The 26834-nt window shown below is 37.0% G+C and overlaps 1 protein-coding gene across 2 annotated transcripts in view; it reads right to left on the minus strand.

The window, feature by feature from the left end:
• The window catches only part of FAAH2 (fatty acid amide hydrolase 2), a 126180-nt gene that overhangs the window by 830 nt on the left and 98516 nt on the right, over nucleotides 1-26834 (minus strand). For both annotated transcript variants that reach the window (XM_090264248.1, XM_090264249.1), the window contains one exon: nucleotides 18902-19096. In XM_090264248.1, the coding sequence (XP_090120374.1) occupies nucleotides 18902-19096 (195 nt within the window). The remainder of the gene's footprint in view (nucleotides 1-18901; nucleotides 19097-26834) is intronic.

Here is a 26834-nt window from a genome sequence, read left to right on the forward strand (position 1 = left end):
TCTGGTTCCTGAGACCCATCTGTAGTTTGGGCTAATTGCAGACAGAACATCTCAATGAGCAGCTGGACACTGGCAGGAGTCGAGCCTTGGCACTGCTGGATTAGAGAAAACCATCTGGGAGCTACCTGTTTGGTGAGGACAGCGGAGGAAAAAGGGACGAGACGGGATTTCTGACTGGGGTGGCTCCCTGAGCTGCGGCTGGAAGTACACAAAGAATTTTTAGCGACCGCAGGCTTCCCCAGAGAGGAATCGGAAGGAGAGTGGATCTCTGCCCTCTGGCAGAGCCAGGACCTCTCCTGGCTCTGACATTTGGTGCTGAAAGACAAGAAACAGCATACTGCTGTGCATGTGAGAATGTGATTTTTCTTTATTTTTTTCTCTTGTATACTGCAGATAGGGGAGGAGAGGTTGGGGGTGATAGGACATTCTTGAGGAGTGCAGGCGCAGAAGTGCGCTCGCCCACTCGCCAACCATCCCCCTGGGTAGCACGAGTGCGCACAGGGAAGTGCCCTGATACACTGGCCCAGGCGTGCAACCAGTTCACCAGCTGTGCGTCTGGGTGCCCCTTGGACACACCCCAACAGACATAAGATCAGTGCCCCAATGAGGGCAGGGAGGGCCTGCTGGGCACGAAGACTGGGCGCAGACACCCCTGGACAGCCCCAGTGGACACAAGGTCAGAGCGCAGACCACTTGCTCAGGCTCTGCTCATGCCCGCCCAGTCGTGTGCAGGAAAGACAGGTGGCTTCGGCGTGGGAACAGCGGGCGGTGGTGACTCACAGAAGCTAACTTCCACCGTGCACAAGTGTCCGGGCCCCGCCCCAAGGGGCGAGAGACCAACTCCCAGGGCACTGCTTGGCAGGCCTGAGGCTAGCATGCGCACATGCACTCGCGAGCAATCACCCCTGTCGGCTCCAAACAGGCGCCAAACCTGCAAAGATCAGGAACCTCTGGCCCGCCTCATTAGACCAGCTGTGGATCCAGAAAAAGAAGACGACACACAAAGGCTGAACTGAGTAAAAACTCCTTTTGTATATATATACTTTAAAATTTTTTATTTCTATTTTAGTTTTTTATTTTAATTTTTTTAATTTCTTATTTTTTATTTTAATTTTAATTGTAATTTTTACTTTTCCTTAAATTTTTTTTAAAAAAACTAGCTCTTTAATTGGTTTATACCATCTCTCCTTCTCATCCTTCCTTGTTAATTTTTGTTTATTTGTCTGTTTTGTTTAGCTTCACTTTCACACTAAATAAATAGAATATAACTACTATATAAATCTAATACTATACAATGCCACTTTCTTACTATATTCTGCATTCTTCCCTCTTTTTCTTTTATTAGTATTAACATACAATGTAAATATTTCTTATTATCTTCCATAGTCTCGACACTACTTGCTACTATTACTAATCTATCATCCCCTCCCTCAAAAATCATATTTTTCCTCTTTAAAAACAACTCTTATCTATTCTTCCTATAGTATAAAAGCCCTAACCTCTCTACATTTATATTAATACTGACTCATTTGCTGACGATAGTGGGATAGAGGGTGAGGGATATTTTTGAGGGTGTGGGTTTCCTGCCTGGGCTTTGTGTTTATGTTTTTAACAGCATCTCCACAAAATAACTCAAGACAAAGTGGACAGAGTGACTCTCAATCAACTAGCCAGAGGGACGGTCTCACCAAAGAGCATCTAAAATATAACCAGACAGCATAAACAAACTCCATAAAGGGTAACCGAAGAACATCAGGCTCAGGAAATCAAAGAGACGGCACCACTGAAACCCCCAGATCTCCTATAAAGAATCTCATACCACAAAGGCGGGAAGTCAAAGCAGACAAAACCAAAAAACAAAAACAAACAAGAAGAATCGAACATAATAAGACGCAGAAACAACCTCTCAATGAAAAGAAAAGAGGAATCCCCAGAAAGAGAGGTAGATGGAACAGACATAGCCCAAATGTCGGATATGGGATTCAAAACAATGATGGTGAAGAAGCTCAATATACTTGACAACCTTAAAAACAACTATGACAACCTCCAAGGAAGTTACCAACAGCTCCAAGAAAATTACAGGGAACTTACGGAGAACTACACCAGCATAAAAAAGGACATAGAAACCATTAACAAGAACCAGGAAGATATGAAGAATACAATCTCTGAACTGAAAAACACAGTAGACTGAATCAAAAGCAGGCTAAACGAAGCAGAGGATCAGATCAGTGAGTTAGAGGACAATGTAGAAAAAAATTCCCAGACAATACAACAAAATGAAAAAAGATTGAAAAAGTACAAAGAAGATATAAGGGAATTACAGGATAGCATGAGGAAAAACAATGTCTGAGTCATCGGAATTAAAGAGGGAGAAGAAGAGGAACGAGCAATAGAAAAGCTGATAGGAGAAATAAAGACAGAAAATTTTCCGAACCTGATGAGAGAAAAAGTGATGCAAATTTAGGAAGAACAGAGTTCCAATGAAGAGGAACCCAAAACAACCCGTTCCAAGGCACATCATAATTAAAATGGCAACATTCAAAGACAAAGAGAGAATCCTAAAAGCAACAAGAGAAAAACAGCAAATAACAAACAAGGGAGCTCCGATAAGGCTATCGACCAATTTCTCAACAGAAACACTACAACCCAGAAGGGAATTGTCAAAAATATTTCAAGCAATGAAAAACAAAGACTTACAACCAAGAATACTCTACCCAGCAAGAATCTCATTCAAAATGGAAGGTGAAATAAGGAGTTTCTCAAAGGAAGACTAAAAGAATACATCTCCACCAAACCAGCATTGCAAGAGATGCTAAAGGGAATGTTTTAAGAAAAAGAAGAAAAAAAGAGGAGAGAAACACAGGTACAAAGAGAAATGAATAAATACATGTCAGTAATAACCTTAATGTAAATGGATTAAATGTTCCAATTAAAAGACATAGGGTAACGGAATGGATAAGAAAACAGGACCCACATATTTGCTACTTACAAGAAGGACATCACAAAACAAAAGATTTACACAGACTGAAAGTAAGGGGATACAAAAAAGTACTCCAAGCAAACAGACATGAAAAAAAAGCTGGGGTAGCAGTCCTCATATCAGACAAAATGGATTTCAAAGCAAAGGCAATAAAAAGAGACAAAGGACATTTCATAATACTTAAGGGAACAATCCATCAAGAAGATATAACACCGATAAACATATATGCACACAATATAGGAGCACCCAAATACATTTAAAAAATACTAGAAGATCACAAGAAGGATATTAACAGCAACACACTCATAGTAGGGGACTTCAGCACTCCATTATCAACAATAGACAGATCTTCAAAGCAAGAAACACCAAGGATATACAGGCATTGAACAACACACTAAACCACAGGGACTTAACTGATTTATATAGAACTTTTCACCCCAAAGAAGCAAAATATACATTCTTTTCAAATGTGCATGGGACATTTTTAAAGATAGACCACATGATAAGACACAAAACAAGCCTCAACAAATTCAAGAAACTGAAATCATATCAAGCATCTTTTCAGATCACAATGCCTTGAAACTAAAAATCAACCTCAGAGAAAAAAATCAACAACATCCAAACTCATGGAGAATGAATAGCATGCTATTAAATAATGAACGGGTTAACAATGACATCAAAGAAGAAATCAAGAAATTTCTGGAAACTAATGATAATGAATACACAACAGCCCAAAAATATGGGACACAGCAAAAGCAGTCCTGAGAGGGAAGTTCTTAGCAATACAGGCACAGTTGATAAGGATGGAAGAATCTCAAATAAAAAATCTAACCCTACAGCTACAAGAACTGGAACAACAACAACAAACAAAGCCTAGGGCAAGAAGAAGGAAGGAAATCATCAACATCAGAGCAGAATTAAATGACATAGAGACCAAACAAACAATTCAAAAGATCAGTGAAACTACGAGCTGGTTCTTTGACAAAAATAAACAAAATCGACAAGCCTTTAGCCAGGTTAATCAAGAAAAAAAAGAGAGAAGACCCAAATAAACAAAATCAGATATGAAAAAGGAGAAATCATGACTGATACCGCAGAAATACAAAGGATTATAAGAAATTACTACAAACAACTGTATGGCAAGAAATTTGACAACCTAGAAGAAATGAACAAATTTCTAGAAACATATAACCTTCCAAAACTGAACCAAGAAGAAGTAGAAAGTCTCAACAGAACAATAACAAAGAAGGAAATTGAAACAGTAATCAAAAATCTCCCGGCACACAAAAGCCCTGGACCGGATGGCTTCACAGGCGAATTTTACAAAACATTTAAGGAAGAACTAACTCCTACCCTACTCAAGCTATTCCAAAAAATCCAAGAAGATGGAAAAATCCCAAACTTTTTCTATGAAGCCAGTATTACCCCAATCCCAAAACCAGGTCAAGACACAACAAAGAAAGAAAACCACAGGCCAATATCACTGATGAACATAGATGCTAAAATCCTCAACAAAACACTGGCAAACAGGATCCAGCAATATATCCAAAAGATCATACAACACGATAAAGTGGGATTCATCCCAGGGATGCAAGGATGGTTTAATATACGCAAATCAATAAATACAATACATCACCTAAACAAAATGAAAGACAGAAAACACATGATCATATCAATAGATGCAGAAAAAGCATTTGATAAAGTACAACACCCATTTATGATGAAAACACTCAGTAAAATGGGAATAGACGGAGCATACCTTAACATAATTAAGGCTAAATATGAGAAACCTGAGGCCAACATCATACTCAATAGACAAAAACTGAAAGTATTCCCCCTGAAATCAGGAACTAGACAAGACTGTCCACTCTCTCCACTTCTATTCAACATCGTGTTGGAAGTTCTAGCCACAGCAATCAGACAAGACAAAGAAATAAAAGGCATCCAAATTGGGAAAGAAGAAGTAAAACTATCACTATTTGCAGATGACATTATAGTATACATAGAAAACCCTATAAACTCCACTAAAAGACTACTCAATATAATAAGTGAATTTGGCAAAATAGCGGGGTACAGAATAAATATACAGAAATCTAAGGCATTTCTGTACACCAACAATAAAATATCAGAGACAGAGACAAAAAAAGAAAATACCACTTACTATAACAACAAGAAAAATAAAGTACCTAGGAATAAACTTCACCAAAGAGATAAAAGACCTGTACTCTGAAAATTATGTAACATTGAAGAAAGAAATTAAGGAAGATACAAATAAATGGAAGCAAATACCATGTTCTTGGATGGGGAGAATCAACATCATCAAAATGGCCATACTACCCAAAGCAATTTACAGATTCAATGCAATCCTTATTAAAATACCAATGACATATTTCAGAGACCTAGAACAAATACTCCAAAAATTCATATGGAACCAAAAAAGAGCTCAAATAGTAAAAGCAATCTTGAGACAGAAGAACACAGCAGGAGGAATCACAATACCAGACATCAAACAATACCTCAAAGCCACTGTGATCAAAACAGTCTTGTACTGGCATAAGAACAGACATATAGATCAGTGGAACAGAATAGAGAGCCCAGAAATAAATCGAGGAATCTACAATCAACTAATATTTGATAAAGGAGGAAGGAACATAAAATGGAGTTAGAAGAGTCTCTTTAACAAATGGTGCTGGGAGAACTGGACACATGCAAGAAAATGAAACTAGACCACCAACTTACACCACACACGATTATAAACTCAAGATGGATCAAAGACTTAAATGTAAGCCGTGACAGCATAAAAGTCCCAGCGGAAAACATAGGCAGGAAAATTTCAGATACCCCATGTAACAATATTTTTATGGATACATCTCCTAAGGCAAGAGAAATAAAGGAAAAAATAAACAATTGGGACTACATCAAACTAAAGAGTTTCTGCTCAGCAAAAGAAAACACCAGCAAGATGAAAAGGAAACCAACCATATGGGAAAACATATTTGCAATGATATCTCAGACAGGGGACTGATATCCAAAATATATAAAAAGCTTATATGACTCAACATCAGGAAAACAGAAAACCCAATTAAAAAATGGGCAAAGGAACTGAACAAACACTTCTCTGAAGAGGACATACACAAGGTCCATAGACACATGAAAATATGCTCAACATCATTAGCCATCAGAGAGATGCAAATAAAAACCACAATGAGATACCACTTTACACCAGTCAGAATGGTCATCATCAACAAATCTACAAACAACAAGTGCTGACGAGGATGTGGAGAAACGGGAACCCTACTGCACTGTTGGTGGGAATGCGGACTGGTGCAGCCACTATGGAAAAGAGTTTGGAATTACCTCAAAAATCTAAAAATGGAACTTCCTTTTGAACCAGCGATTCTACTGCTAGGATTATACCTGAAAAATCCTAAAACCCTAATTCAAAAGAACTTATGCACCCGTATGTTCATAGCAGCCCTGCTTACAATAGCTAAGTGCTGGAAACAGTCTAAGTGCCCACCTGTAGATGAGCAAAAACTGTGGTACATTTACACAATGGAATACTATGCAGCAGAGAGAAGGAAAAAACTCCTGCCATTTGTGACAACATGGATGGAACTAGAGAGAATCATGCTTAGTGAAATAAGCCAGGCAAAGAAAGAAAAATACCATATGATATCACCTAATACAGAAAACTAAAGAACAACATAAACAAACGAACTAAATAGGACAAGGGGCAGAATAACAGTCATTAGTGGGGAGGGGGGAGGAGAGAAGGGGGATAAGCGAGGGAAGGGTTTAGTCAAGGAATGTGTATGGAGGACTCATGGACATGGACAACGGGGAGGGATATGATTGTGGGAGAAGGGGTGGTCTGGGTTGGGGGGGCAAAGGGGGAAAATGGGACAACTGCAATTGAAAAATCAAAAAATAAAAAAAAAAATTAGGGTAAATGCTAAGTTGGGGCAATCTTTTCTTGCATCATGAATTTTCTTTTTATTTATGAACATTTGTAATATAATTTTATGGTAGTCTAGATATGTAAATTTTCATTCTTTACCTTATTCACAGAGCATTTTTATAGTGTTACAGCAGTTTAACTTACATAAAATAAGATTCCTGTTTTAAATGTACGAATTAATGGTAATAAATTTATAGAATTGTATAGCTTTCCCCGCACTCGGTGTTTAGAACATTTCCATCACTCCAAAAAAGAAACTACATAAAAGCTAAAGTTACTCTCCATTTCCCTTTTTCCCAGTCGCCTAGAAATCACTGATCTAGTTTTTAATCTCTATGGATGGACTACTCTGGACATTTCCTATAAATGGAATCATATGATATGTAGGCTTTTTGTGTCTGGCCTTCTTTTAATACTTAACACAATCTTTTCAAGGTTCATCCAAGTAGTTCTTTTTCATTGCCAAAGAGTGTGTCTATTGAATGGATATATAAAATTTTGATTATACATTCACCAGTTGATGGACAGTTGGATTAATACCTTTGGCTATTATTAATTATACTGTGATATGCATTTATGGACAAGTCTTTGTATGGACATATGGCTTTATTTTTCTTGAGTATTTACATAGGAGTGAAATTGTTAGGTCACATGATAAACTAACATTTAACATTTTGATAGAAATGCCCAACGTTTTCCAAAAAAGGCTGCACTATTTTTGCAACATGTTCACCAACAATGTATAAGGCTTCCAATTTCTCCACATCTTTGTTAACAATTATATTTTATTATAGTTCTTTTAGTGGGTTTGCAGATAACTCACTGTGGTTTTAAATATGCATTTCCTTAATGACTAATTATGTTGAGCATCTTTTCATGCACTTAATGGCAATTTGAATATCTTCTTGGTATATATACCTACTGAAATTCATTGTCCATTTTTAAGTTGAGTTTTAGTCTTAATGAGTTGTAAGAGTTCTTCATGTAATTGGAATATAAATCACTTAGTATGTACATAATTTGCAAATAATTTCTCCCAGTCTGAATTTTTTACTTTTATAAAGATGTCTTTTAAAGAGAAAAGTTTTTAACTTTGACAAAGTTCAATTTATCTTGTATTGACTGTAATTTTGAGAAATCTTTGCCAAACCCAGGGTCACAAAGACTTACTCTTATGCTTTCTTCAAAATTTATTATAGTTTTTACATTTAGGTCTGTAATCCACTTTAAGTTAACTTTTTTGTAAAAAATGTGTCAGAGGAGTCTGATTTAATTCTTTTGCATGCAGGCATCTAGTTATCACAGCTCTATTTATAGAAAAGCCTGTTATTCCCCAATCAAATTGTCTTTGAACCTTTGTAAACAGTTTAACATAAATATAAATACAGGGACTTAAATCTGTACTCTGAATTCTATTCCACTGATTATGTGTGTGTGTACATGTATTCATATATACTTATACCAGTACTACAATTTATTAATTACTGTAGTGTATGTACGCCAACGTTTTCCTTGTTTTCAATACTGTTTTTGCCAATCCAGGTCCTTTAGATTCCCACATGAATTTTAGGATCAACTAGTCAATTTTTGCAAACAACAACAACAACAAAAAACAGGTGGGATTTTGATAAGGATTGCATTTAATCTGTAGACCAATTTTGGAAGTATTGCAAGAGGAGGGGAGGGAGGAAGAAAGCGAGGAAGAGAAACATCGATGTGAGATCTGTTGCCTCTCCTACATACCCCAAGCAGAGACTGAACTCACAACCCAGGCATGTGCCTAGACCAGGAATCGAATCAGTGACCCTACACTTTGTGGGAAGACACCAATCAAAGTGAGAATACCACAGTCTTAACAATATTAACTTCTCCAATCTATGATCACGAGATATCTTTCAATTTGTTCAGGATTTAATTAACTTACTTCAGAAATGTTTTCATTTTATAAGTCTTGCACTTATTTTATTATTATTTTTTGTTATTATGTTACCGTTTTGGAGTTATTGTGAATAACATTGCTTCTTAATTTCATGTTTATATATTTCTATGTTAGTATACAAAATACAATTAATTTTTGTAAAGGATAGGGAAAAAGTAGATTTATAATTGTGAGTATACGAAACACATTTATTCTAGTATTATTGTTTTAATTATTGTATTATTTTCCATACAAACATTGAGAAACCTATTTTTGCTCCTCCTTGTATGTTGATCTTGTACTCTGTGATTTTGTTGAATTATTTACTAGTTTCATATTTTTAAAAATTCCTTAAGATTTTGTAATACTAATTATGTATTTAGTGAACAAAAATAATTTTACTTGTTCTTTTAAAATATGGATGCCTTTTATTTCTTTTTCCTTGGTTAAATGCACTCACTAGAACCTCCAGGGCAATGACGAACACATGTGGTAACTGGAAATCCTTGTCTTACTCCAGATCTTAGGGGGAAAATCTGTCTTTCACTAAGTATGGAGTTAGCTGTGGGTTTTTTGTATATTCCCTATCTTGAGAAAGATCTCATGTATTCCTAGTTTGTTGAAAGTTTTCTTTCTACAATGAATGGGTTTTAAATTTTCTCCAAAGCTTTTTTTGCATCTATTGTGATTTTAATGTATTTTTCACATTCCTAGAATAAATCCCACTTGTTGATGGTGCATAATGTTTTCTTTCCTGCTGACTTTGATTCACTAATATTCTTTAGGATTTTTACATGTATATCAATGATAGATATTGACATATAGTTTTCTTGTGATGTCTTTATTGGTTTTGGTATAACAGTCACTGGCCTCACAAAATGAATTAATGAATGAATAGACAAACAAAGCCCACAGTAATCAAAACAGCATGGTACTGACATAACAACAGACACATAGATCAAAGAAACAGAATAGAGATCCCAGAAATAAACCCACACCTTTACAGTCAATTAATATCTGACGAATGAGGCAAGCACATACAACAGGGTAAAGACACTCTACTCAATAAATGGTGTCGGGAAAATGGAACAGATACATGCAAAAAAATGGAACTAGACCGCCTTCTTACACCATACACAAAAATAAACTCAAAAAGGATTAAAGATCTAAATGTTAGACTTCAAACCATAAGAATCCTAGCAGAGAATATAGGCAGTAAAATATCAGACATTTCTCGTAGCAATATCTTTGCTGTTATATCTCCTCAGGGAAAAGAAACATGGAGAAAAAAATGGGACTACATCAAACTAAAAAGTTTTTGTACAGCAAAGGAAATCATCAACAAAATGAAAACACAATCCACTGAATGGACTGAATGGCAGGACATATTTGCAATGATATATCTGATAAGGTGTTAATATATCAAAAGTTATATAACTCAACAGACACACAAAAATCCAATTAAAAAATGGGCAGGAACTTCCAGCCAAGATGGAGGCACAGGTAAACATGCTGCATGTCCCTCACAACTAAGAATGGATTTACAACCACTTCAAAACTAAAAAAAAACCAGAAGATCCAAAAATAAAACTATATAAAGGTTAAACAAACAAACAAGAAGAAATATTCAGCCAGAAAGGTAGGAGGGGTTGAGACACAGAGAATGAGGTGCAGGACTGTGGCAGTGGCTCTGGGGGGTGGTACTTGGCAGCAGCAGCTGGTGGCAGGGCTAACAGCAGTGACACAGGGACTGTAGCTGTGGCGAAAAGCACAGTCATACATTTTAAACCTGGGAAGTGATCCCAGCCCCAAACGAGACCAATCCTAGCCCCAGACCAGACCGTAAAACTCATGGTCCCAGTGCCAGTGAAAGTAGAGCCACATTGCTTCTGACTGTGAAAACCAGTGGGAGATGGGGGAGAGAAAGAAACTGCTGGTCTCTCAAGGGAGGCAGCTTGTTTAGTACGGAAAGGGGGAGAAGTGCCTGGAAAAGGGGCGAGTGCAGAGCAAGCAGCACTGTTCCCTCTCAGACCCCTCACCCACATACAGCACCACAACATGGTGAAACAGGTCACCAGCACTAACGAATACCTTAAGGCTTCACCCCTTACAATATAACAGGTGCTACAGCTCTACCTAAGTCACAGAGTCAAACACAGAAAGCTATGAAGGTGAGGAGACAGAGAAGCATGGCCCAAAATGGGGGGGGGTCAAGGTTCCAGTGGGGGAACTAAGCAATGAGGAGATAGCCAACCTAACAGACAAGGAGATAGTCAACTTAACAGGTGCACAGTTCAAAGCACTAGTAATAAGGATGCTCACAGACTTGACAGAAAAGATTAAGCATGACAGGGAAGAAATGAAGACTATACTAAGTGAAATGAAGGAAAATCCACATGAAACCAGTGGTGAAGGAAAGGAAATTAAGGTTCAAATCAACAAATTGGAACATACGGAAGAAATAAACAGTCAATCAGTACAGAAGGAGGAAACAAGAATTGAAAAAAATGAAGAGAGGCTTAGACACTTCTGGAATAACTTTAAACATACTAACATCTGAATCATAGGGGTGCCAGAAGGAGAAGAGGAAGAGCAAGAAATTGAAAATTATGTTAAAAAACAATGAAGGAAAAATTCCCTAATTTGGGGAAGGAAATAGACATACAGGTCCAGGAAGCACAGAGTCCCAAACAAACTAGACCCAGGGAGGACCACATCAAGACACATCATAATTAAAATGCTAAAGGTTAAGTAAGGATAAAGAGAGAATCTTAAAATCAGCAAGAGAAAAGAAGAGAGTTAACCTACAAAGGGGTCCCTATAAGACTATCAGTCGAGATCTCAAAAGAAACTTTGCAGGCAAGAAGGGACTGGCAAGAAGTATTCAAAGTGATGAAAAGCAAGGACCTACAACTAAGACTATTCTATCCAGCAAAGCTAATATTGACAATGGAAGGGCAGATGAAGTGCTTTCCAGGTAAGGTAAAGCTAAAGGAGTACATCATCACCAAGCCCTTATTATATGAATGTTAAAGGGACTTATTTAAGAAAAAGAAGATCGAAACAACAAACATTAAAATGACAACAAAATCACAACTATCAACAACAGAATCTAAAAAGTAAAAACAAAAACAAACTCAGCCGACAACCAGAGTGGGAACAGAACCACAGGTACAGGAAGCATATGGAGGGGTGTCAGCTGGGAGGGAAGAGGGGGTTGAAGGAGGAAAATGGTGCAGGAATTAAGAAGCATAGTAGGAGGGTGCAGAATGGACAGGGGGATGTTAAGAATGGTATAGGAAAGAGTAAAGTTAAAGAACTTATATGCACAACCCATGGACATGAACTAAGAGGGGGCTGGGACTGCTAGAGGGAGTGGGGTGCTGGGCAGAGGGGAGCAAAGGGAAAAGAAATTGGGACAACTGTAACAGTATAGTCAATAAAACATACAAAAAATGGGCAAAGAACCTGAATAGACACCTCTCCGAAGAGGACATACAAATGGCCAATAGGCATATGAAAAGATACTCAATGACATTAATCTTCAGAGAAATGCAAATTAAAACCACAATGAGGTATCATTTCATGCCTGTGAGAATGGCTATCATCAATAAATCAACAAACAACAAGTGCTGGCCAGGATGTAGAGAAAAGGGAACCCTAGTGCACTGTTGGTGGGAATGCAGACTGGTGCAGCCACTGTGGAAAGCAGTGTGGAATTACTGCAAAAATTAAAAATGGAACTGGTTTTCAACCCAGCGATTCCACATCTGGGCCTTTATCCAATGAAATCTGAAATACTAATTTGAAAGAATATATGCACCCTTGTGTTCCTAGCAGTATTATTTACAATATTGAAGATCTGGAAGCAGCCCAAGTGTCCACCAGTAGGTGAGCTGATAAAAAAGCTGTGGTATATTTACACGATGGAATACTACTGAGCCCATATAGAAAAGAAGGAAATGTTACCTTTTGTGACTACATGGTTGGACCTGTAATGCATTATGCTAAATAAAAGAAGCCAGTCAGAAAAAAACAAGCATCATATGATTTCACTCATATGTAGAATCTAATGAAAAAAAAAATGTACTAACAAGAAAAATAGAGACAAACTCAGAGAGAGCAGGCAGGCAGCTCTTGGGGGAGCTGGGTGGAGGGATTGAGCTAAAAATAAAAAAGAGAAAAAACCCACGGACATGGACAACAGTATGGTGATTGCTGGGGAGAGGGGGGTGGAGGGAAGTGGCGGAGAGTATAGGAGGATAAATGGTGATGGATGGAGACTTGGGGTGGTGAACACAAAATACAGTGTATGGATGATGTATTGTAGAATCGTGAACCTAAAACCTGTATACTTTTGTTAACCTGTGTTAACCCAATAAATTCAATAAAAAGGGGAAAAACGATGTTGGATTTCAAAGTCTTTTCTGTCTGCTCACAGCAGAACTTTTGCAACACGGGCCTGGGATGGATGGGAGTTGTCTGTCTTTAGGTTTGCCATGCCTACCCAGGGCACAATCTTTGCACCTCAGAGCTGGAGCTTAAGACAGAAGGGTGGGAACAGCCTCTAGCTTAAATGCCAACTGTTCTGATCAATAGTCAGTAGATATTTTTCAACAAATACTTCTCAAGTTATACTATGTCCTTTGATCAAATTTCAATCTTGGAACAGTTTTATTTGATGATTTTGTCCAGTTTTATTGTTTTTGTTTGTTTTTTTGGAGAGAGGATTTGGCAAGCTTTTCACAGTCATTTTGGAAATCCCAGTGTTACTAATTTATATTTATTTATATGTTCAAAACCTCAATGCACTAGTCAGTGGGGATTGCACAGATGAACAGGGAGGCTGCACAAATTGCAGTCTTCATAGAGCTTATAATATAGCAGGGTTATATAGAATCTATGTTCAGAATGCATGAAAGTTTCATCTGTGTGCTTAGCTTACCAATGAGTGAAATTACCAAGATCACCGTATTGAAATGTCATGAGACTAAATTTGTTTTAAGAGGAAAGAATGTCATGATCAATTATTAAGGCTGCCATTAAGTATAAGAGGGACTCTTGATGATGGCGCACTATGCTTCTGCCAAAACTGATACAGGAAATATTGATATTTACTCTGATGCGCTGTGCTATGGAGGTCTTTGAATCTCTGGGAAGAATCAAAAAGCAAAAGCAGGGGTTTTACCACATGAGATCTTTAAAATGCTGACTGCCCAGTGCTGGTCATTGTAGGATATAAATGGCTCTAGAGATATATGAGTACAGACACCTAAACTAAACTGGTGTGCAGGGGGAAAGCCAGTAAGAAGGCCACTTTTGTAAGCTGTTTCCTCCCATCTCTCCTGGTAATCACCTCTCCCATTTAATATGGCGTGTGGGTGTTGTGCTAAGTGTGATGAAGTTAGAGTGGGAGAAAAAATGTAAATGAATCTATTGAGATAAGACTTAAATTGTAACATCATCAACTCTTATAGTTACCAGATAATCCAATTAGAATAATAAAATATTCTAAGATTCTGCAGACTAGATTATTATCTTTTATTATTGTGCTATTCCAGTGACAGTACACAAAGAATGAGGAATATAGGTATTGTTCCAGGACAGGTAGCATGATATATGTGATTGTTGTAGTTATAGCATGTCCCTCAAGGTTCTTCACGATGGGTTTACCTCTCTAAACTCATGTTAATCCCCCACTCCCATTAACAATTCACACTCTACAGAGTATAATATTTGTACTCTCCCATTCTCAAGGCTCCCGATGTACCTTTCTGTACCATTTCTTATGGGATTTATCCTGCCTGGATTATTTTCCTCCTTACCCTACCCCCTCACCTGGATAATTTCTAATCCTCTCTCAGGACCCAGGTCCAGTGTCAATTTCTCCAGAAATTCTTCCTTTGCCATTGTACTTATGCCTTCTTTTGAAACCCCCTGGTTATCTTTGTAACTCTTACTAAAACCAGGTGTTGAATGTGTCAGAATAATCTCTCTAACTCTGGTGCACAGAGTCTGGTCATAGTAATGTTTAATAAATATCTAGTCATTGTATAGTGTCAATAGAATATAGTAGTAAAGGTGCTACCAAGTGGGGCAGAAGAATAGGGAAGGAGGGGAGTTAGAATCGGGCAGACCTGGGATTGAATTATTATCCTCTTTACTGCAGAGCTGAAGAGCCCCGGTAAGCCTCTTGTTTCCTCCTCTGTGTAGTGAACTAACTTACAAGCTCTGAGATGGGGGCCTGGGTTCAATTTCCATTTCCAATACCACCTTAGCTATGTGCCTTTGGAAATGTGTCTGAAGGTCTCTGTGTTTGAATTATTTCATTTATGAAATAAGGATAATAATAATTTATTATTTTTAGAACTGAGAAAATGCATGGAATGGATAAATCAAAGGGAAAATATATAACAATTGTTATGAAGTCAAACATAGATATTAGTATTACCTACATTAAAGTCAACATATACGTATGTATATGTTCAATAAATATTATTATCATTAATACTTATAAGGCATTTTGTACACATTCTCACATTTAATTTTTCCAATAATCGTGAAAAGTACATGTAGCATCTTCATCTTCATGAAAAAATCAAGGTGCAGAAATTAAGTATCCGATTGAATTTACCCATCTTGTAAATATCAGACAAGTATAAAAATCTTATACTTGCTTGAGTAGAACCTTAGAAGAATATTGCTTTATAGAAAAAATAAAAATACAGCTAAAATCTCAAGCTATATGGCATCCTACAATTCTATGTCATTGACAAAAGGCTTCCCAAACTTGGTAAGTTTTCAGCTTCAGTAAAGAAAATAAAAGCAAAACAATACTAAGTATCATTGACTCTTATAGTAGAAATCATACTGGCTTTGAAGTCAGATAATATGCAGTTAGACTCACTCTGTTTCTTCATCTTTTTCACAAGCATAACTGTACCTGATGTGGAGGATTTCTGGGAGCCTTAAATGAGAAAATGTGTAGCATTTCTAGCTCATAGTATCTGGCACATAATAGATACTTAATCAATAGTGCTATTATCTATCATGGATCTTGTATCCATGTTACCTGGTTCACAAGACTTAACTAGAGGAAAAAGTACCCAATTGTGGCTAACTTCAATCTCAGGAAAATCCCTCCAAAAAGCTATAAGTTTTTTGTTCTACATAAAAATTAAATGCACTGGCCTAGGTGATACTGAATTTCACATTATTAGGGTCTCCAAGCAGAAATGAATGAACACTGCATATGCAAATTATAGAAAGGAATTTAAACAACATATGAATAGATGATTTCTAATATATAACCTTGGCATTCAGTACACAATGGATAGGGTGTAAAAGTTGCAGAGAAATTTATAGACAGAATAGTTTGAGAATAATTTTGTACAAAATCATCTTTCACTTGGTTTTAGCTTACTGAATGACCCCTGGATGGGACAATATTGGTTCGTTCATGAGCTGAGACTGATAAAACCTTTAGAAGGTAGATTAAGGGTTTTTTTAGGTAACTATTGTTAGGACACAGGAAGAGTTGTGAAATAAAAATTAGGAAGCAGGGGTGTGATTTTTGGTGTGAGAATCGATCTTACAGTGTCTTTAACTACAGAACAGAATTCAACTTTTTTATTTCTTCTTGGAAGCTTTGAATTACATGTTGTGCTTCAAAAAGCCCCTGAACACATATAGAGTATATTATGGAAACAGTTTGTGGAACTGTGATGTGTGTTATCAAGGAGGAGTTCCTTCTGAGGTTGAATTCCTTAGTTGAACAGATTTCTGTATGAATACAAGTAATTATTATATAGAAGGCTAGTGGTTGCTGTGCCTCACCAATAAAACACTCCTCCCACATCGCCTTATTTTCTTCTTGGGAATTTTGCCAGAAGGGCTGGGAGCAAGTGTTTGGGTAAGCAAGTGGGGTTTGCTATCTACTTTTGTAAGGCCATGCAGGAGGTATTGGTTCTCCTACATCTGTAACATCATGAATAAACATGAGTCTAACAGACTGGGATAAATAAACTATGCAGTGCCACTTCTCCTGAGCTGTCTTTGTTGATAGAGAGGCCAATGAAATTAAATAGGTAAGACCATTTCCACTATCAAGAGTGGGAGGTTTCTGGGACTCCTGCCTATTAAGGCTGTTGGGAGGAGCAAACATCAAAGCAAGGGATATATGGTAGACCAAAGTCTGTTCTTTTCTCTTCTAATGCTATTAGATACCTACCCAAGAATCTCCACCATTGTCATGATTTCAGCCATCACCTATGAGCAAATGACCTTCACATCTATAGTCTCTGAGCCATGTTTCAGACCTATGTAGCCCAATTGCTATTTGCATCTTCATGTAAATATCACACAGGAACCTCAAACTAAAAAGAAAAAAGCCTTGCAAAATAACCTCTTTTCTCATGGAATGCAGTCTAGACAGAGAATTAAGACACAAACATGAAAAGATCACTAATAAAATAAGAAGAAATATTCTCAGAAACCAACAGAACAGTGATTTAGATAAAAAGTGGTAGAGAATTTCAAAAGATAGCTCTTTCACTGTGGGCTGAATATGGGAGTGGTGAGAGGTAAGATATAAACTAGGTTTCCAAAGATGTGTTAGTCTTGGTCTAAAATTCAGGCTGAGTTGCTCTTTTTAATCTCAGGAAACATCAGACTAGACTAATCTATGGTGTTAATAATTAATAATCAGTGAACAAGCTAATAAATAATATAAATTTATAAAAATATATTAAATAAAAATCAAAACAAAAGAAGAACAAAACAAAATAAAAAAGCTATAACTCGTAACTTTCTCTTTAGGTTCTTTCCCATAGACAATTATGTCTCCTGTCTTCAGAACTTGAGTAGCTAGGTGACAGAAACTTAGGCAGAGACTTGTTTCAAAGATTCAAGGAACTGGCAGTAAGTGACCAAAGCCAAGAATTAGAGTAAAGATGAGTAAGTGGAGGATATAAACTATTATTTGATACCCTCTCCTCCTCATCCTCCACAACCCTTATGGCAAGTACTTTACATGCATTATTTAATTTACCCTTTTCTTGACTTTAAAAAAATTATTTTATTTTTGGTTAAAAAACATTCAAAGGTAGTATATGCTCCCAATATTTTGGAAAAAATTAAAACAATACCAAATTATATAAAGTAAAAACAAAATCCCTTACCTTCCCTCTCAATCCCATTCTCTGGCAGTAACCAGATTTAACAATTTACTGTGTTGTGAATGTGCCTTTTGACAGCAACAGTGAAAGGTACAGATTACCCTTTATTCCTAGAGGAGGAAATAGGTTCAGAAACATTCAATACCTTGCTCCAGGAAACATAGGTAGAAACTAATAGAGCCAAGTATTTGAACTCAAGTAAACCAAGCTCCAAATTCTAAGTTAAAGCAGACCACAGGATTCTAGAGTAGAAGAGCATATAGTGTGGTTCCCTGGAAGAGACCCTAGAGAAACTATAGAAACTGACCTAGTATTAATACATTTCCAAGGGCCTTTAGATCTCACATAACTATGGTCCAGACCCAGCCCCCAAACCAGTTGAAACTGAAACAAATTAATTGGGTGAATACTAGAATAAATCAAACTCAGAAAAGGTGATAGCTAAGGCAAATGAATGATCATCTTGGAGAATTATGTTTTGTACTAGCATTTTTCTGGAAGCCACACATCCTGAAAAAAAAAGCTGATTTGGTTTTACCATGCACCAGAATAGCCAAAGGAGCCTTGGGATTCAGTTGGTTCACACTGTGTTACTGAAGACAAGTCACTGCACCTTCTTGAAGCTAGGTGCTATAAAATGTGATACTCATACTCACTTGCAGGGTTCTAGGGGAGAATGCAGATATTCACAAATTATTTTCTACTTGTGACAATAGCAACTGCTTTCTGGAATTTGTTTTTAATTACACATCATTTTTGGACATGCATGTATAAAACTTGTCCAACAACAAAAGGAAATCATGCTTTTCTTGGAAAATACCTCTATTTCTTCAAGATTAAAGACTAGAAGAAGTACAATTAGTTACCTGTGTAAGCAAAGTTGAAAGGCCTTGTCAGAGGAACATGATGCTTAGGAGCCACTGTGGGATGGGAGGGATATAAGAAGATACCATCATCACCTAGCATCTCCACCAATTCTTTTTGCAGGCCTTCTTTCATTGCCTTAAATTTATTGTATTTCTCACTGTTAAATTTGAGCTTTTCTTCCAACAAGGCCAGTCCTACAGAATGATAACATATAACAAGTTAAGGTATGAAATTTCATTTTAAATCCTAGTGTTCTAAAAACAAGAAATAAATTCTAGTGTTAATTTATCTTTTCTTATTCTAGAATATCGAGAAAGTAAGAAAGTGATGGAAAAGAAACCTTATAACTTTGCCACCCATACATGAATGTTGTTGACCATTTATTGTTAACTCCTAGTCTTTTTTGGCAATGTTATATATAGAGTTCCTAGCTTCTTCCACAAAATGTTATATCATAAGGGTTTTTATGACTGTATAATATTTTAATTGTAGTAATATATCATACTTTTTTTAAAACTAGCCCATGATTGTTAGGAATATATACTATTTCCAAAATTTAAATGCTGTCATAAACATTTTCATGCATGTAATTCTTAGAAAAATTTTATAATAATTATATTTTTAGAAGATTCTATCTAATGTATCTTCAGTTTTAAATTACTTCATGAAAAGACCATAAATACATATTTTGCACATTAAGTATATATCATAAATGTTTAATCATATTTAGTATTAATATTTATTTTAAAAGAACTTACTTATTAAAAATATGTTTATTATTCCTATTATGAAAGGGGCACATAAGTCTAACAGAAAATAAGAAAAATTCAAAAGATTAAAGTGGAATAAACAACTCACCCAAAAAATATTGCCCAGGGAAAATAATTGTAAATGTGTTAATATACTTAGTTCATATATTTTTCTATGCAAATATTATGTTTTATTGAACTCACATTATATGTAAAAATTTCCACATTTTCCACTCACCATTTTGACATACGTTAATATATGTTATAAACACAGCTTCACAAACTTGGCATAAAGTGTCTGCATACAATTTTATCCTATATATGAACCATAATTCAGTACCTATTCCTCTGTTGTTAAACATTTAAAATGGTTCTAATTTTTTGTTATTATAAAACATGCTGCAATGTACATCTCTATAAATTTCTTTTACTATGGTTTGAAATATTTTTATCTGAAGAGTCTAGAAGCTAGCTAAATCCCTGTGTTATTATTCAGGTGTGATCATTGCAATAAAAAAAATTTATATGGTAAGACTCAAGGGGACAAGCTGCCTTCCCCAAACCATATTTGGTGCATAGGCAGTGCACTGAAACTTCTAAAGGGTGTTGCAGTCAAGGACTAAGGCCCCCCTAGCCCGTGATGTTCTTGTACCTATTTGCATTCTTAGCCAAGGCACCTAGATATCTTTATCTGAGGACTTGGGCAGAGGTCTTCTTCAGGTGTCTCTGCTGAGGCCTCTTTACTTTTCCCCACTCTTACTACTCAGAACTTTTTGACTCCTCGTCTCTCTCCCTCATCCTTTTCTTGTCCTCAGGGTCTGTAAAATTGCTGGAGGCTTTTGTTCAGGTCCCCTTCAACAGTGAGATTTCCACGTTTGTGCTGATCCATTTGACCCTTGACTGGTGCAAGTTTTCACAGGGGGAAATGGAAAGGGGAGAAGTTGTTGTTTTCTTCAGTTTTAGCCTCATGAATATACTATTACTGTGATTAAAAGGTTTCACGGTTAACTTTTATTTTCATGTGTTGCTTTAATTGGCTATTTCAATTCATGAAAGCTCATCTAAGCCCCTGACATTACCTAGGATGATAAAATGTGATTTATTTTGCATGAATTGAACTGGCATAAGACAACCCAAGAGATCCTTAAAGACTTGATATCAGTGACTAGAATACTGTCAAGATTCTTTTGAAGAAAAGTAACTCTGACAAATATTTGGCAAGTGAGTAATCATTTTCCTTAAAATTGTTTTCCTGATGATATCGGAATATTATAGCCAGTGAAAGCATAGTGTCTTTTTCCAACAATAGAGCAATTTCTGATGATAGAGACCTCATTAGTAAAGCTATGTAATAATAATAATGATGATAATAAAAATAGCTTCTATTTATTGAGTCTTTATGATGTTCCACAACTTGTGGTTTCATTTATCAACTTGAAATTCCCAGTATGTCCCTGGTTAGGTTGTATCTCACAAGCTTTATATGCATAATTCATTTAACTATCCAAACAATGCAAGGAAGTACATAATCCACTCAATCACATAGTCAATACATATTTTTACAGATGAGAAAAATGAATCATTGACAGTATAAACAACTGAATGAAGGTTAAGCAAGTTAGCATCTAGAAAAGTTAAGACTAGACTCCAGTTTGAAATAAATTAAGTAATCTCTATTGACCTTAGTTTCTCAATATAAAGAGGTAAGAGGGCAGGAAGATGGCAGCGGAGTAGGTAGCAGTGTTGCCTGCTTGCTCCCATCATGGAAGGACTTGGAGTACAAACATGGAGTGGAGTGAGTGAGTGCAGATTTCAGATAGTCCGAGCAGGGAAGGGGAGTGTGGGAGCAGCATGAAGGAGGGCAGAAATCTCAGCCCCAAGCTTTCCAAGCAGAGTCGCTGGGCTTCCCAGCCAGGAGCCTCTGCCACACCGCACCTGAACGGAGCAGCTGCTGACTGGCTCATTAGCCGGGATCTCCTTGGAAGCTTCCCCCTGCCTTAGGCGTCCCAATCAGCAAAGTCCTGCAGGGAGTCAGTGAGAAGGTTTGGTTGAAACAGCCGGAGGTGTGTGAAGACAGTGAACAGCCCGGACTGTGAGAAATTATATGAACTGAGTCTAGGTGGGGACTCCCTTGGCTGGCAACCCTGTGCTCCAGGCACTCGCACCAAGACTCCACCAAACAAAAAAGCAGAACTGAGCTGGGGAGAAGGGCCCATATGGGAAATCTGTGGCAGAACTGCAGACTCGGTAGGGACCCCCGGCAGGCAAGTGGCACATGCAGGCGTACAGGCAGGGATGCAGGCCGGTGCTGCAGCTTGGAGGTAACACAGAGACTTTTTTGAGGAGGAACAGACAGGACCTGTGCGAGGCAGGGCAGGGACTATTGGCATGCACACTGGCTCACCAGCAGAACAGCATTGCTAGACAGGCCTGTGGAGGGCTGGAGGGTGCTGCAGCACCGGGGGGCGGGAGGTGGGGGGCGGAACTCAACTAAGTGTGGCTCACAGAAGAGAGCTGCTGCAGCAGGCCCATGAATGAGAGAATAGCAGCCTCAGAATCCAGCTAGATCTCATAGCCAGGCAGCCCAAAAAGATTTGAAACCCATGGAATTTTGACCAGAGGTGGATCCAGAAAAAGAAGACAGCGCCCAAAAATTGTACTGGGAAACAACTCTTTCTTTAATCTGTTTACTACCTTCTCTCCCTCCTATTCTTCTTCTTTAATTTTTTTGTTTTGTTTATCCTCCCTCTCGCACTAAACATATAGCATATTACTGCTATATAAATCTAATACTATACACTTCCACTTTCTCACTTCATTCTGCATTCTTCCCTCCCTTTTTCAACATACAGTGTAAATATTATTTACTGTCTAGCATAGCCTTGACTCTACTTGCTACTATTATTATTCTACCATCTTCTCTCTAAAAAATCATATTTTTTTCATTTAAAACAACTATTATCTGTTTTTCCTATAGTATAATAGTCTTAAACTCTTGACATTTATATTAATACTAGCCTATTTGCTGCTAATAGTGTGATTATGGATGGGGGATACTTTTGAAGCTGTGGGTTTCTTGCCTGGTTTGTGTGTTTATGTTTTAACAGCATCTCCACAAAAGAACTCAAGACAAGGTGGGCAGAGTAACTCTCAATCAACTAGCCAGAAGGAAGGATCCACCAAAGAGTAACTGAAATACAACCAGAGAGCTTAAACAAACAACATAAAGGGCATCCCAAGAGCATCAAGCTCAGGAGATCAAAGAGACTGCACCACTGAATCCCCCAGGAATCCTATACAGAGTTTCATATCACAAAGGCAGGAAATCAGGGCAGACAAATCTAAAAACATAAACAAACAAGAAGCATTCAACATGGGGAGACACAGAAACAACCTCCCAATGAAAGGAAAAGAGGAATCCACAGAAAGAGAGCTAGATGAAACAGAGGTAAGCAAACTATCAGACATGGATTTCAAAAGAATGGTTTTGAGGAAGCTCAATGAACTTGACAAACTCAGAGAAAACTACAATGAACTCCAGGGGAATTACAAAGAACTCCAGGGAAGCTACAAAGAACTCCAGGGAAGCTATAAGAAACTTTTAAAGAACTACAACAGCATAAAAAAGGACCTAGAAACTATCAATAAGAACCAGGAAGAAATGAAGAATACAATTTCTGAACTGAAGAACACAGTAGAATCAATCAAAAGTAGAGTAAATGAAGCAGAGGATCAGATCAGTGAGTTAGAAGACAACGTAGAAAAAAATTCCCAGACAATACAACAAAATGAAAAAACACTGAAAAAGAATGAAGAGGGTGTAAGAGGACTGCTGGATAACACAAACTTAAAAATATTCATATCATAGGGATACAACAAGGTGAAGAGGAGGAGCATGGGATAGAAAACCTGATTGAAAGAGTAATGACAGAAAATTTTCCTAACTTGATGAGAGAAAAAGTCATGCAAGTCCAGGAAGCACAGACGGTCCCAATGAAGATGAACCCAAAAAGGCCCACTCCAAGGCACATCATAATTAAAATGACAACATTCAAAGACAAAGCAAGAATCCTAAAAGCAACAACAGAAAAACAGCAAATAACATACAAGGGAGCTCCGATAAGGCTATCATCAGATTTCTCAACAGAAACACTACAACCCAGAGGGAATGGCAAAAAAATGTTTCAGGCAATGAGAAACAAAGGCTTACAACCAAGAATCCTCTATCCAGCAAGGCTCTCTTTCAAAATGGAAGGTGAAATAAGGAGTTTCCAAGACAAAGAAAGATTAAAAGAATATATCTCCACCAAACCAGCATCGTATGAGATGCTAAAGGGAATACTTTAAGAAAAAGAAGAAAAAGAGAGAGGGAGAGGAACACAGGTACAAAGGGAAATAAATAAATACCTGTCAATAATAAACCTTAAATATAAATAGATTAAATACTCCAATCAAAAGACATAGGGTAGCTGAATGGATATGAAAATATGACCCACATATATGCTGTCTACAAGAGACACACCTCAAAACAAAAGATATACACATATTGAAAGTGAAGGGATCGAAAAAAGTATTTCAAGCAAATGGACATGAAAAAAAATGCTGGGGTAGCAATACTTATATCAGACGAAACAGATTTCACAGAAAAGGCCATATTAAGAGACAAAGAAGGGCTTTTCATAATACTTAAGGAAAGAATCCATCAAGAAGATATAACGCTGGTAAACATATATGCACCCAACATAGGAGCACCAAAAAAGATAAGGAAAATACTAGAAGACTACAAGAAGGATATCAACAGCAACGCACTCATAGTAGGGGACTTTAACACTCCAAAATCAACAATAGACAGATCTTCGAAGCAAAGAAACACCAAGGATATTGAGGCTTTGAACAACACACTACATCAAATGGACTTAACTGATACATATAGAACTTTTCACCCCAAAGAAGCAAAATATACATTCTTTTCAAATGTACGTGGGACATTTTCAAAGACAGACCACATGGTAGGACACAAAACAAGTCTTAACAAAGTCAAGAAAATTGTAATTATATCAAGCATCTTCTCAGACCACAATGCCTTGAAACTGGAAATCAACCTCAAGGAAAAAACTCAAGGACATTCAAATTCATGGAGAATGAATAGCATGATATTAAATAATGAATGGGTTAACAATGACATCTAGGAAGAAATCAAGAGGTTTTTGGAAACTAATGATAATGAACATACAACATCCCCAAACCTATGGGACACAGTAAAACAGTCCTGAGAGGAAAGTGCATAGCAATACAGGCCTACCTGAAAAGGACAGAAGAATCTCAAATAAAAAATCTACATCTATAAGAACTAGAACAACAACAACAAACAAAGCCCAGGGTAAGTAGAAGAAAGGAAATTATCAAGATCTGAGCAGAATTAAAAGACATAGAGACCAAACAAACAATTCAAAAGATCAACAAAGGTAGGAGGTGGTCCTTTGAAAAGATAAACAAAATTGACAAGCCTTTAACCAGGGTCATGAAGAAAAAAAGAGAGAGGACCCAAATAAACAAAATTGGAAATGAAAGAGGAGAAGACATGACCAATATTACAGAAATACTACAAACAACTGTACAGCAAGAAACTTGACGACCTTGATGAAATGGACAAATTTCTGGAAACATATAACCTTGCAAAACTGAATCAAGAAGAAGTAGAATGCCTGAACAGGCCAACAACAAAGAGTGAAATTGAAACAGTAATCTAAAAACTCCCAGCACACAAAAGCCCTGGACCGGATGGCTTCACAGGTGAATTTTACAAAACACTTAGGGAAGAACTAATGCCTACCCTTCTGAAACTATTCCAAAAAACCCAAGAAGAGGGAAGACTCCCAAACTCTTTCTATCATGCCAATATTACCCTATTCCAAAACCAGGCCAAGACACAACAAAGAAAGAAAACTACAGGCCAATACCACTGATGAACACAGATGCTAAAATCCTCAACAAAACATTAGCAAACAGGATCCAGCAACACATTAAAAAGATCATACACCATGACCAAGTGGGATTTGTTCTAGGGATGCAAGGATGGTTTAATATTCGCAAATTAATAAACATAATATACCACATAAACAAAATGAAAGACAAAAACCATATGATCATATCAATAGATGCAGAAAAAGTATTTGATAAAGTATAACACTCATTTATGATGAAAAAGGTCAGCAAAATGGGAACAGACGAAACATACTTCAAAATAATTATGAGAAACCTGAAACCAACATTATACTCAATGGACAAAAACTGAAAGCACTCCCCCTGAGATCAGGAACAAGACAAGGATGACACTCTCTCCACTCCTATTCGACATCGTGTTGGAAGTTCTAGCCACAGCGATCAGACAAGGAAAAGAAGTACAAGGCATCCAAATTGGAAAAGGAGAAGTAAAACTGTCATTATTTGCAGATGACATGATAGTGTACATAGAAAACCCTATAGACTCCACTAAAAAACTACTTGACATAATAAGTGAGTTTGGCAAAATAGCAAGGTACAAAGTCAATATTCAGAAATCGAAGGCATTTCTGTACACCAATAATAAAATATCAAAGATAGGTACTAAAAAAAAAATCCATTTAGTATAGCAACAAGAAAAATAAAGTACCTAGTTAAACTTAACCAAAGAGATAAAAGACCTGTATTCGGAAAACTACATATCACTGAAGAAAGAAATTAAGAAAGATACAAATAAATGGAAGCAAATACAATGTTCGTGGATGGGAAGAATCAACATCATTAAAATGTCCATACTACCCAAAGCAATTTACAGATTCAACACAATCTCTATTAAAATACCAATGGGATATTTCAGAGACCTAAAGCAAATACTTCAAAAATTCATATGGAACCAAAAAAGACCCCGAATAGCCAAAGCAATCTTGGGACAGAAAAACACAGCAGGAAGAATCACAAAACCTGACATCAAACTATATTACAAAGTCACTGTGATTAAGACAGTCTGGTACTGGCATAAGAACAGACATATAGATCAATGGAACAGAATAGAGAGCCAGAAATAAACCCAGGTCTATATGGTCAACTAATATTCTACAAAGGGGGAAGAAGCATAAAATGGAGTGAGAAGAGCGTCATCAACAAATGGTGTTGGGAGAACTGGACAGGAATATGCAAAAAA

The sequence above is a fragment of the Furipterus horrens genome, unplaced genomic scaffold (assembly GCF_987537825.1).
Source record: "Furipterus horrens unplaced genomic scaffold, mFurHor1.1.pri manual_scaffold_17, whole genome shotgun sequence".
Classification (NCBI taxonomy): domain Eukaryota; kingdom Metazoa; phylum Chordata; class Mammalia; order Chiroptera; family Furipteridae; genus Furipterus; species Furipterus horrens.